The 14255-nt window shown below is 40.2% G+C and overlaps 1 protein-coding gene across 1 annotated transcript in view; it reads left to right on the top strand.

The window, feature by feature from the left end:
- The first annotated feature begins 915 nt into the window (after positions 1–915).
- Positions 916–14255, top strand: part of LOC144634186 (DBH-like monooxygenase protein 1) — a 34289-nt gene continuing 20949 nt past the window's right edge. Inside the window, exons 1-4 of the mRNA XM_078493086.1 lie at positions 916–1236; positions 5200–5346; positions 6170–6340; positions 6737–6820. Of these exons, the coding sequence (XP_078349212.1) occupies positions 967–1236; positions 5200–5346; positions 6170–6340; positions 6737–6820 (672 nt within the window). The 5' untranslated portion in view covers positions 916–966. The remainder of the gene's footprint in view (positions 1237–5199; positions 5347–6169; positions 6341–6736; positions 6821–14255) is intronic.

Below are 14255 nucleotides of genomic sequence, written 5' to 3'. Positions count from 1 at the left end.
TATGAAAGTAACACGCTGAAACTAGGCACAAACCTTTGCCATATCCTGTTCTAGCTGCAGTTTAAAAAAAGCAAAACAAATCGACAAATTTTTCGCAATTTAAAATAACGTCATTTGTTTTATATTTTCAAAAATTCGGCTGAAAAACATCCATCATTATTGACTGCTAACATTTGATGTATGTACACGATCTTTTTAACTTTTACACACAAGATTAAGGTGACTTCAGCCTCACAACTGGCTGGTACTGGGTTATTATAAGTATCACATTCACGGTCAAGTCAGACGCATAACACAACAGTTTTTAAAGGCAAAATAAAGATGTCGCTCGTTCAGGAAATCAACGGAGTGGATTTTCCTGTAAGTTGTTGCAAGTAAACTTCAAATGTTTGGCAGCGTTTTGGGGTAATTACAAAAAAAATTCACCGTGGCATTTTAAAAATAATCGCATTTATTAAAAACAAAGGCTTCCGAAAATCGCTCAAAATATGAGCGATTTTCGGAAGCCTTCGTTATAAACTTAAACAAATCGCGTTTGATCGCTATAAAACTTATCATTTTATTTTATATAATTTAAGCATGATTCGTTCAGATTCTTAAAAATCTGGGCAATCGCTTTACGGTTTCCCGTCTTAAAACGCGCTTAAAAAAGGGAACTGACAGCCTCATAAATACCCGCGGGCCACCTTAAAAGCATACTGTTTCTTTTAAAATTGTTATCATTCAAACTGCATAGTATGACTAGACTAGTGGCGTGATGATAACATTAGATACTACATGCCAGAAATTAGTCTGAAATTCAGCCGTCCTCTCGACCCAACCCCCTTCGTTGGGGGGTTGGGTCGAGAGGACGGCTGAATTTCAGACTAGCCAGAAATAGACATGAACAGTAACTGAGTCACGCAAACTTCAATTTTGTCGACCTTTGCAAACTAGTTGTAGTCGGATCAAGAGCAACTAGCGAGCATGTTCTACTCCTTCGTAGTAATATTTTCAGCTTTGATCTCAGCCAGCGCGGCTGATCTTTCTTCTGAGTTCGCTCACCACGCAGTGTTAGACCCAGCGGAGTTGATGAAGCTCTACTGGACGGTTGACTGGGATAAGGAAACCGTCTCGTTCGCTGTTGAGGCGGCAACTACAGGATGGGTTGGTTTCGGCTTCTCTTCAGGGAACGGGAAAATGGCCGGTAGCGACGTGGTAATCGGGTGGGTGAAAGACTCTAAGGGTTATTTGACGGTAAGTAATCACCCCTCAAATGTCCCCGGAAATACTCAGGTCCTGGATTCAGGCTTCCAGAATGTAACACATTCAACAACAAATGCTACAAGCCAACGTGCAAGGCCTGATTCTGTAATCTTACCATGAATAACTTTTCAAATAATCGTCCACAGTTCTAAAGAGGTCAGATTCCTCTTCCAGTACTCAAATGCTAGCCTGTGTACAGCCGTCCCGCTCCCCTAAAAAAATCGGGGAGGGAATGTGATTCCGGGCCCAGCCGTTAACTAATACTGTTGCACAATGTATTGTACGAATGAGAGTGTCTGACTTTGCCGAAAACTGTTGTAGCTTTAATTAGAGAACGAAGAAGGTTGGTTATTGGATTTTGTGCTGTACACGTTATGCTTCTTGCATTTTATTGATCTAGCGCTTTGTTTCTTGAGCTCGTCTCCCGTGTTTGTTGTGTTATATTTGGAACCGCATGATTCAAATTCGGTCAACCGGATATCCGATATAATAATTTATGTGAAATTTAAATCGATAACAGCAGGATACTGGAACACAAAACACAGACGTTCCCTCTCCGATTTTTTTGAGGGGAGCGGGACGGCTATACACAGGCTAGCAAATGCGTGCGCGATCGAAATTCACCGGCGGCGCGCTTGAAGGATGAACTTGTCAAAATCCAAAATCTCTGGGGAGTTCAAACATAACACAACCATGCATTATCTTTTCAGTAACTAATTTTTTAATCTTATCATTGTGTTGTTATCAAAGGTTTTTCAAGGTCAAATTCCAGTAAATAAAAGTTTTTTTGTAAATTGTTGTCATTCAAACAGCATGCAATGACCAGTGGCGTGATATTAAGAGACTGCATGCCAGAAATAGACATGAACAGTACGTAACTGCGTCCCGAGATTGTTTTCATGGCTACAAAATCAATATTGTTCAGAGCAAACATCAAATCACTGACAAGAATCACACATTAACTGCGTCCCTGGGAAACACGAGCTTTCAGCATGTAACACATTCAACATCAAATGCCAGCCAACGTGCAAGGCCTAATTCTATGATCTTACCATGGATATTCTAATTAGCGACTACAGTTCTTTTTTAAAAAAAAGAAATCGGACCCTTTTAATAATCACCCAGGTAATCACCCAAAACGCAAAATTCATCCCGGGGGGGGGGGGGGGTACTCGAAAAAGTTTTGTACGGGGAGGCTCCGCCCGAAGATCCAACCCCTTACCCTTTTATATACCATTTTGATAGAAAAGGTACCCCTTTTGTATACCTTTTATTGCAAAAAGGCACCCCTTTCATATACCTACACGACATCACATTTACCTAAAACGGGATGTTTTCTTGTCATTTTTATGTAGCGCTTAATAAATTAAGACGATACATCCAAAAGTTGCGTCTGCTTGAAATATTTAAAGGCCTTTTAAAATATCATTATGCAAGATTTCCCTACCCTTTCATATACCTAAATTTGTGAAATCCCTACCCTTTTATATACCTGGAGCCTGAAAAAGGTACCCCTTTCGGGCGGAGCCTCCCCGTATAGGCCATTATAGGGAGTACCCCCCCCCCCGGGAAATTCATTGACAACAGCTTTAGGGATAAACCTGTCAAAATCCGATTTCCACTGGGGCATTAAAACAAAAGACAATTATCAATTTTTCTTTCACTTAATTCTTTTTGTTGCCATTGTGTTTTTGTTTTTTTATGGGACCAACCAAAGGTCAAATTTTTATCCGGTTAATGAAAAGAACGCATGTAGTTCTTTGTTTTAAATGTTGTCATTGAAACTAACCTAATTATTGACATGACTAAATTAGATTGCTGCGAATTGTGGCGTGAGACTGCATGTCTGAAATAGACATGAAAAGCATCTGAATCACTTGATTGCTCCCATGGCTACGTAATCAAACATTCTGTTATCGACCAATGTACCCAAACGAAATCGAACTAGATTGTTCAAAAAAGTTCGGTATTCAAACAAAACAAAACTATAAATCGCTCAAAATCAACGATTCGAATTTCAAACTCTTGATTGCAATTTTTTCTTCTACTTTTGCGTATTTTTTACTTTTAAAATAGTTGACAATACTATCGAGATTAATCCCAGGTTGCTCTTAAGGTGGCGTAATAGTTAAGTCAGAATTAGATATACCAAGCCGGCCCGTCTTTGGTGTTCTATCGCTGCTATAATGTTAAGGAAAAATGTTTTAGTACAAACTTGTGCAAGTTTTACAAATGAACAAATTAAGGTTATTGTGACGTCAAAATTCGTTGTCATGGTAACGTCATTTGAAGTCAAATATACCCTATTTTGGACCTTTTGAGGCTAATAACTGAAAAACTACTCTGTGAAAGTTCTTGTTTTTGATATACAGTAAAACCCGCGACTGAGAACCTAAAATCCCAAAACCTGTTAGGTTCAAATTTGCTAATTAGACCCTATTTTTGTAAGAACCTATTTAGCCTAAATACCGGTATATGGGAGGTCATGGGTTCGATTCCCGTCGGGGACTCAGATTTTTTCTTCGTCCCATGCTTGTGTCATGTTGAATACTTCAACTTCATCATTTAAAATTGATTAAAAATGTTTACTTTTGGGAACAAGTTTGGACAAGGCTTTACTGTACATGCATACAATGTCATGTCCTGAATGATTAGTGCATATTCTTTGCATAAACACTATGTGATATGCACATTTTAACAAGAAAAAGGCCGAACACCACATTGAATTCGAAGTTTTTTCTTCAGAAATTAAGAATCTATTAAGAGCCTAATAAGCCTAAATTTGTGATAATAACCCTTTATTTAAGAACCTGTTTAGGCTAACCTGAAAAATAATAGTTTCTTACTCGCGGGTTTTTACTGTATATTTTTATCTAACCGACAAAAGGAACATTTTTTGCCATTTTTTTTTTAAAAAGTCTGTAGGCAGGATTTGGAGATACGTTATTTTTTCATAAATTTAAGGTGGGTCTGGACCCCACTTGCAGAATTTTTTCTTTCAAAAAAATGTTACATTGTTTGTTTTTTCTATAGACAAAAATTTATCACGAAAATGAAAAACAAAAAGTTTTATCGTCTAGTTTTTAAGATTTTAGCCTCAAAAAGTCAAATATTAGGTATCCTTGACCACTTTAAGCGTTGCTATAGCAACAATTTTTGACGTCACGGTGACTTAAATTTGTTGATTGGTAAAAGCTTGCTTTGACTAGTATTTCAAAATCAAGCTTGAATGACAATAAACGAAAATCCTGTTCGCGTAGATGTAGAAGTCACGTTGCATGTTGTTCTTTTCCATTGCTGTCGTTGTCGGACTGAACGAAACACGTTTGAATTCGCAAATAACCTGAGTCTACGTGACAAGCAAGGATTAAGGCCACGCCGAAATCTACTTTCTGAAGCTGTAAAATAACAAAAAAAAACCTTAACTGAAGGTTACCGATTGACCACAAATTACATAGACTTTGAAACCTAACAGTAATAACTTGAAAATTATATTGATGTTAAATAATAAAGATGGTAAATTTTAAGCTCGGTGATAAATAATGAAGATGAAGTATTCAACGTGACACGAGCATGGGACAAAGAAAAAATCTGAGCCCCCGACGGGAATCGAACCCATGGCTTCCCAGATACCGGTTGGGCGCTCTAACCAACTGAGCTACAAGAGACTCTTTGTTAGCTGGGCCATTTACTAGGTTGATATGTGACACGCGTCCTGCCTACAGCTAGGATCAGCAATGTCGAAATCATCAAGTGTGTAGTAAATAGTAAAGATGGTAAATTTTAAGCTCGGTGATAAATAATGAAGATGAAGTATTCAACATGACACGAGCATGGGACAACCAGTATCTGGGAGGCCATGGGTTCGATTCCCGTCGGAGACTTAGATTTTTTTCTTTGTCCCATGCTCGTGTCATGTTGAATACTTCATCTTCATTATATTGATGTTATTAGGACCGCTTTGCTGACGCGGAAAAATTGCCACCTTTGGACAAAGAAAACAATTACGTGTTGACTGGCTTCGAGGAAAGTGACCAAAAAACAGTGTTGCGATTTAACAGAAAGTTTGACACTTGCGATCCAAGGGACAGGAAGATTAAGGTAAGCCAGTTGTTTGTTAGGTTAGAAAAACAATAAAAGTTTGGCGATGATGCTCCTTGTTATACAACATCAGTCAGATCTCTGTTTTAAGTTCAGTGTTTGATATTTATACCTAATCGTACCTTTTTGGTACGCTTCGGTAGCATATCAGGCGAGTTTGGTCGAGCCATGGTTCGTATTTTGGCGTGACGCAGTCGAGCCAAAATACCCATGGCGAGACCAAACGAGCCTGATATGCAACCGAAGCGTACCAAAAAGGTACGATTAGGTATTTACCGTACACAAATTCAGCCAAAAATCCGGGTTATATTTATCGCTCTGTTGAAGCCATGCTTACAAGACACGAACTGCAAATTGTGTTGACTTGATCTTCAACAATTTTACCAAGTTCTTCTTCTGCCTTTTTTTCTACTCGTTTGTTTAGAGTTTCGTTATCTAAATTTTCAAAATCAAAATTAAGCGAAAAATTTGGAAATTCCCACTCCATTTTTCAGTCTGAATGTCTCAGTACTTGTCGGCAAACATCGCGCAATTGGCGAGCGCGCTCAAGTTTAGTTTTGGCGGGAGAGTTTTTCTCTTTTTACGACCGCTTAACACCGCTAAATTTAAATTACGAAGTTCTGTTTTATTAGTAAAACCTCTTTTCAATTCATCGTACAGTAACACTACTTTACTTCAAAGTGACCGTGATATGGTGGCATATCAGGTCAGTGACTTGATATCGTAGGATATCAGGACAGTAGATCGCGCTTCTGATTGGCTACTTGCGAATTTGGGTACGATAACAGTAAAGACTGAGATAACGTTCACTTTTATTTTGCAGCAAGGTACAACGAAGGTGGTGTTCGCCTTTCATACAGAGGACCCAAAGTCTGATGATGATATTAAATATCACACGTTTAGAGGGTCAAGGAGCATACTTCTTCTCAACAACATGGACGAGAAAGACGTCGATGAGACAGGGTGGAAAAGTTTTGTCATGGTGAACAAAAATGTAAGTTTGCATTTAATAAATAAAAAATAAATAAATCGACTAAGTTTAACGAGGGTTGCACGTAACAGTCTTGCAACTGACAAACCTGTGGCCCTCGGATTCCCGATCGAATTGGAATTTAGAAGTGTTGGTTTTTATGGAAGGGAGGAAAACCGGAGAACCCGAAGAAAAACCCTCGGAGTAAGCAAGAGAACCGACAACAAACTCAACCTACATATGACGCCAGGTCCGGTAATCGAACCCGGGCCACATTCGTGGGAAGCGAGCGCTCTCACCACTGCGCAATCCCTGATCCCCCAAATAAATGATTACAATGACGATAGCCAACGGTATTGTTGATAAGAAGTGTTTATAAAATAACCCCATTAAATTATACACTGGTATTTTTATTTTCAGATAACGATTCCTAAAAAACGGACAACCTACTGGTGTTCTCTGATCAAGGCCCCGAAAATCACCACCAAGCATCACATAACAAAGGTTTGATTAATAATGTAGGTTTCTGGGAAACTGCCCACCTACCCCTCTCCGATAGGGCTTTCCACAAGTTGCTCGAGATTTCCCAAAAAGTTGCCCGCAATTTCTCAAAAAGTTGCTCAAAAGTTGCTCCAAATATCCAAAAAAGTTGCTTCTGATAATAAAAGTTGCTCGAAAGTTGCTCCAAAATATCCAAAACGCTGCTTCTAATCAAGAGAATTTCTCTAAATATATGCTAACTTCCCTTTGAGGGTTAGATTCTAAGCAGTTTTATTTGTTAAATAGCAAGGATTTCTTTAACTGAGAAAAATCGTGACGTCATGTTTGCTGACGAGTTTTGTAATGTTTTAATGCAATGGACCAAAAGTTGAAACGTCTTCAGATGTTCCTCGAAAGTCTTCGGCAAACTTCGTAAATCTTAGGAAACGTTTGTATTACCTTTGAACAACACTCGGATAACCTTCGGAGATCTTCGGTCTAGAAATTGCTCAAAATGCAACAAGTTGCTCGAGAGGAAACAAGTTGCTCAAAGGGGAAAAAGTTGCTCGAATCATGAAAAGTTGCCAAAAAGTTGCCGAGCAACTTGTGGAAAGCCCTACTCCCCGAACCTAACATTAACCCTTATATATTGCTTTGGGCAAAATGTCAGGTTTGAGGAGGGGTAGTTGGGCAGTTTCCCAGAAACCTAAATTGATCCATACGGGATCGTGTGTGTTACTGCACCTTTAAATAACACGCAACCGTTGGAGATCAAACCTCAAATAACGATTGCCGGTATTCACGCTGCTGTCAATCACGATTTAATATGGTGACAGGAAACAAACCTCGATCGAAATCTCGATCGAAATCTACCAATCACCACTTGACTGTAACAGAGTAGATGATTAACGAAGATCGTCGCGTGTTATTAAAAGGACACACATGAGAGTTACCGGTTGTGGCACAACTTGCAAAAACTCGCTCGGGCTCGCCTGGCTCGCTGGCTCGCCAGTCTCGCCTCGCTCTTTTTTTGCAAGTTGTGTCCACAACCGGTAACTCTCATGTGTGTGGGGGTCGCAAGGCCAACTCTCATGTGTGTGGGGCCCGCAAGGCCAACCCTCTTGTGTGCGGGGCTCGCAAGGCCAACCGTGTGCTAGAAATAAATATCAATTGAACAAATATTTTTTAAGAGTATATACACCAAAAAAATGGCTGCAGCAAGGATCTCGTCAGAAGCTTTGCAAGCAATGATGGAAGAAAACATTCGTGAATTTCAAAGAAACCCCCAAAGAAATTTAACTTTTTTACTGGCCCACACCGATTTTAACGAATGGCTCCGTGTATGGAAAATGAACATACCGGAAGCTAACGAAAACAACAAAGATCTTTACACTTTTGCAAGAAAAAACAAAAAAAGGTTTTATGAACTTTTAGTAAGCGAAATTGATGACTTACAAAATTTAAAAGCAAGCTTTGGACTTGAAGTCAAATTTTCGATACAAAGAGACGGTGAGACGCAACACATGGAACACTATTTTAGAGAAAGTGAACCACACCTTTTTTTAAAAAACGACAAAGACCAAATAAAAAAAGAGTTTGACAAATTTATTGACAAAGCAAAGGGAGAAATCGAGGGTTGGTCAGAGAACGGCTCTGGGTGGGCCATTGAAAGAATAACAAAGGCGTACATCAACGTTGCGCGTTATCAGCCATTGAGAGGAGGAACTTTTTTGCCTTTGCCCCCAAAATTGGCAAACAAGAAAGCAATTATTAACGTGCAAAACAGAGATAACCAATGCCTAAAATGGGCTTTGAGAGCTGCATTATTTCCTCCAAGAGATGGGAAAAATCCACAAAGAACAAGCAGATACCCAGTTGACGACGGCATTAACTACAATGGAATCAATTTTCCAACTCCACTAAAGCAGATTGACAGGCTTGAGGCGCAAAATAAAAACCTTGCAATAACTGTGCTTGGGTGGGACTCAGAAGACGAATGTGTGATACCTCTAAGATTAAGCGAAAAAGAAAATAGCATTCCCCGTATATACCTTATGTTGATTGAGTCAGGATTAATACAGCACTACTGTTTTATAAAAAGAGTAAGTGCTTTGTTACATGACCAAACTAGAGATCAGCATAAAAAACACTTTTGCATGATGTGTTTGACAGGTTTTACAAGAGAAGACTTGCTCGAAAAGCACAAAAAATATTGCAATGGCGCTAAAGGCAGGCCAACAAGGATTGAAATGCCGGAGGAGGGAAAAAACACTCTTTCTTTTAAAAACTATCAAAAACAAATGAAAGCGCCTTTTATGATTTACGCTGACTTTGAGGCATTGTTAAGAAAGATGCACAGTTGTAGGCGCGAAACGCCCGAGGAGCGCCAGAAAAGAAAAGACCTTGGTGAAGAAGTGAAAGACTTGAAGCCGAGTTACACAGACAAAACAGAACAGCACGAGGCATGCGGTTTTGCTTACACAGTTGTAAGGAGTGATGGTAAACACGAAAAAACATTTGTGTACAGAGGAGAAAACGCCGTTGAAGTATTTTTGAACTGTCTTTTAAGTGAAGAAAAGAAAATAAGATATGAATTGTCAAAGCCAAAACCTCTTGTGATGACGGCAAAAGACTGGGTAAACTTCAAAAATGCAACCAATTGCCACATTTGCGAAAAAACGCTAATGAAACAAAACTTTTTGGACTCTTTGCCAGTTTGGATTGAAAATAAAAAGGAGCTTAATTACTTTGGACAGCTACACAAAAAATGTTATTACAAAAGGACAGAAGTGGAGAAAATCTTGAATACCGAAACCCACTATAAGCTAAAAAAGCTTGAAAAAGAAACACACAAATTAGCCGCGAAAAACCAAAAAAACTGCTTAGCGTGCCACAAGCCGCTTATCCAGCCGAACTACAAGGATGTGGTAAAAGACCATTGCCACATAACAGGCAAGTTTCGAGGAGCCGCACACAACATTTGTAACTTTATGATGCGAATAGATCCAAAAAAGGTTCAAATACCAGTTGCATTTCACAACCTGAGGGGTTATGATGCGCACCATTTAATGCAGTCAATTTCAAAGATTTCAAAAGAGGCACAGAAAGAAGTAAAGTGTATCGCAAACAACATGGAAAAATACATCTCATTTTCACTTGGCAAACTGCGTTTTATTGACAGCTTAAACTTTCTTAAAGGAAGTCTTGATTCACTTGTAACAGCGACACCGAAGGAGTCATTAAATATAACAAAATCTAATTCAACACAGTCTGATGAAAGTTTTGAACTTCTTCGCAAAAAGGGAATCTATCCTTACGAATACATGGACTCATGGGAAAGATTTAGCGAAACAAGTTTGCCTGAAAAAGAAAAGTTTTACAGCAAACTTAATGATGAGAACATAACGGATAAAGAGTACGAACACGCGCAAAACGTGTGGGAAGCCTTTAAATGCCGAGATCTTGGAGACTACCACGATTTGTACGTTAAGACAGACGTGACCCTGTTAGCCGATGTTTTTGAAAACTTCCGAAAACTCTGTCTTGAGAAGTACGGGTTGGATCCCGCGAATTATTACACGACGCCAGGCCTCTCTTGGGACGCACTCTTGAAAAAGACAGGCGTGGAGCTTGAGTTACTTACAGACTATGAAATGCATCTTTTTGTCGAAAGGGGAATAAGAGGCGGGATTTCGATGGTAAGCAAGAGATATGCAAAGGCGAACAACCCTTATGTTGAGGGATTTGACCCGAGCCAGCCAAAAAAATACATACGTACCTCGATGCGAATAACCTTTACGGGTGGGCAATGAGCAAGCCGCTCCCAAAAAGTGGTTTTAGATGGAAAAAGGTTATGCCAACAGAAAAAGAAATAACGACAAAAAAAGAGTATGCAAAAGCTGGATGGATTTTAGAGGTGGACTTAGAATACCCGAAAGAGCTGCATGACGCCCAAAACAGCTATCCATTAGCACCAGAGAAAAAGAAAATAAACAAAGAAATGTTTTCACCTTACCAAAAGAAATTAACAAAAAATCTTAAGTTAAACCCCCCAAACACTGAAAAGCTTGTTTTAACTCTTGAAGACAAAACTAATTACGTTGTGCATTACCGTAACTTGCAGTTTTATTTAAAACAGGGAATGAAGCTCAAAAAAGTGCACAGGGCCTTAGAGTTTAAACAAGAGGCGTGGATGGAGCCGTACATCCGGATGAACACAGAATTTCGAAAAGAAGCAAAAAGCAACTTTGAAAAGAGCTTTTACAAGCTAATGAACAACTCGGTTTTTGGAAAAACAATGGAAAACTTGAGAAACCGTGTAGACATAAGAATAGTGCGCAGCGACGAAACAAGGAAAATAAGAAAATTGGTTGCAAACCCATTGTATTCAAGGCATGTAATGTTTTCAAACGATCTAGTTGGAATAGACATGCGGAAAAGCAGGCTTTTTCTCAATAAACCGGTCTACACAGGCATGACCATCCTTGACGTAAGCAAGTTATGTATGTACGATTTTTATTACAACCACCTGAAAAAGGAGTACGGGGAGCGATGCGAGCTTTTGTATACAGACACTGACAGCCTTCTTTTAGAGATAGAAACAGAAGACGTTTACGCGGACATGACAGAAAACATTGACAAGTACGACACAAGCGAATACCCGAAAGATCATCCGCTGTTTTCAACAAAAAATAAAAAAGTTTTGGGAAAAATGAAAGACGAATGCGCAGGAAAACAAATTTCAGAGTGCGTTTGTTTGAGACCAAAAATGTATTCAATAATGACAGAAGGTGAAAGCAAAAATGAAATTGAAAAAATAAAGAAAGGCTTCCCTGAGGCGGAAATAAAAGAGTGCACCTGCGAAGGAAAAAAAAATGCAGGCAATAATAGCAAACGACGAAGAATTGGTCGAAAAAATAAAAAAGAAACATCCAAAAGCAAGGGTGACAAAATGCTGTAACACGATAAAAGAGGACGAAGAAAATATAAAAAAGGCAAAGGGGGTAAAAGAGTGTGTGACAAAGAAAAAGATAAATCATGAAAACTTCAAAGATACACTTTTTAAAATCAAGGAAAGCTTTCACGAAATGCACATGCTAAGGAGCTATGCCCACGAGATGCATTCTATAGTGGTAAACAAAAAATCGCTTTCGCCATTTGACTCAAAGCGATGGATAGAGGAAGATGGGATAAACACTTTGGCATATGGGCACTATCGGATGGGTGCGGAGCACGCGCCAAGGGCGGCAGAGAAGGGGCAAAAAAAAGAGCCCACCGCCCCATAAAAGGGGTGAAAAAACTAACTAGCCGCCAAACAAAGGTCTCTCTAGAGTGCTTTAATAAATAAAAAGCCACTCAGGAGTGCCCAAGGGGCACCGGCACGCACCCGTGTGAGAAAAGAAGGAAGTGACAGCAACGACGCAAAAAACAAGAAGACAAAACATTTTTTTTGCTGTACCGAAAAGGGGCAAGTGTTTAAATGACTCGCTGAACAATAAAAGAAGTAGCAACGCCGGCTGCAACGCCAGAAATTCCCATAAAAAAGGTTCGTATTTTTGTTGCAGGGGGCTGGGGCCCCGACATAAACAGAACGTTTATAGCTTTTCTGAGCCCAAGGGGCTCAAGCACTAAGTGCTTGGTGGTAACTGTGTATTTGGAGGAATAATAAGCAATTCTTCACGCACAAAGCCGCGCTTTGGACCATCGTGCAAGTAATAAAGCACTGGCTGATCAGGTTTAGTAACAGACCTTTCAATGCTGTAGACTTTTAATGACCAAATCGGATCTGTAGCCCTTTTTACGCCGCCTTCCAGCTCGCCAGGTTGGTAGAGAAAGCGCACATTAACGAGAGAGGGGAGTTTTTTTCTTTCTTGCCAACAGGTCTTGTATATTTTGAGGACGGTTTTGACGAAACAGCCTTTTCTTTGATTGCAGCAGCAGGTTTCTTACCAGTAAGACTGGTTACTTCGTTGTTCAGAGCGGCAACAACTTCGGGTAGCCTTTTTACCCACGCTGTCGACCGCTGGCCAGATGGCAGGGTCAACTCGACACCGTACTGATAACCAAACAGGCGCTTTGCCAGTGTTTGATTAAAACGTTCAACAATGGCTTGATCTCTGTGAATGTTAACACGCCCGCGTCTAATATAGGTTTTGTGATTTTCCATTTCTTTAGTAACAGCTCCCATGAATTCGCGACCAGGGTCAACTTGCAGCATCTGTGGCCATTTTAGTGCACTTCGCCTGTAAATTGTCTCAAAACCTTTTGCAACCTCAGTTGAATCTTTGGAGGTCAAAGGCTCGGCCTCTTTGAAACGGCTGGCAACGTCAACAACAGTCAGCGCGTATTTGTAAACTTTTCGCCCTCGCGGCAGTTTGTCGTGTGGCAGAAAAAGAAGGTCCGCCTGGTGGACCGCGTTAGGAGAAGAAACATCGAATTTTGGGCGAGGAACGTATCGTGGTGCCGGAAGGTAGATTTGCCAAAGGGCCTGCTTAACGAGCCACTTTTTAGCAGCATCTTCGGAAACCTTGGCCGCCTCGGCTAATTTTTTTATCGCTGCAATTCCCTTCCAGTAGCCCTGGGGGCTATAGTAGACTTTCGAGATTTTCTTCGAAAAGTTTTGCTCCGCAAAAATCTTTGCATCCATGCGTATACTAGAAAAAAAAGAAACGTTTAAAGAAACCGAAAGGCAGCGTACCCAAGTGCAAGCGCGCCAGCGCCAACGAACATAAGTTCACCTTGTTTCTGCTGCTCACTTGGCTGATAGAAATCAGAGAACTTGGGTTCTTTCGGAGGAATCATTTGTTTGTCAGGATGTGCCTGGTTGTAGAGTTTGAAAGCGTAGTCTGTGTTCGTAAAGTTTTGTTTCGCTTGCTGTTTGATCTCATTGTTGGTTTCGATCCAGTCGAGAAGCTTCGTGCGGTCGCGAGAGTACTTCGCGTAAGCTGCCTGGTAAGCCTCGAGAGCTTTGTCGTGTCTTTCTTTTTCTTTCAAAGCGGCGTCATCTCCGCCACCCAAAGCTCGAGCAAGATAGTTGCCGCCAATGAAAGCAGCAGCGTTCAAGATAGCTCCGCCAGCCATAATCGCTACGCTTGCCATTGTGTGTTTTTGTTCTTATATTATGATATATTTTTTTAATTGGTGGGGAGAATTTTCTGGTCCTCGAGATACTGTTTAAGTGCAACGCTGCCAGCCATGACGGCTGTGAACTTTACATAGTTCATAAAACTGCTGCTTGGGTCGGATGTGAAGTTTTCTTTTACAACTTTTTTGGCAGCCCAGCCGATTCCGGCGGCGAGACCTGTAATGGTGGCGGCATCCATGAGCGTTTTCACGAGCTTGTTGTCGGACATGGCGGTTCAGTATAAAATAATAAAAAATATTCAATTGAAAAATTTTTTTGTTTATTCTTCACCGTTTTGCGAAGCAAAGTTTGCAACTTCTTCACCAGATTCAACTT

The sequence above is a fragment of the Oculina patagonica genome, chromosome 13, assembly GCF_052425735.1.
Source record: "Oculina patagonica isolate OP01 chromosome 13, crgOcupat, whole genome shotgun sequence".
Taxonomy (NCBI): Eukaryota; Metazoa; Cnidaria; class Anthozoa; order Scleractinia; family Oculinidae; genus Oculina; species Oculina patagonica.
Note: the sequence above shows the minus strand (reverse complement) of the source record. Positions and strands in the feature narration are given on the sequence as shown.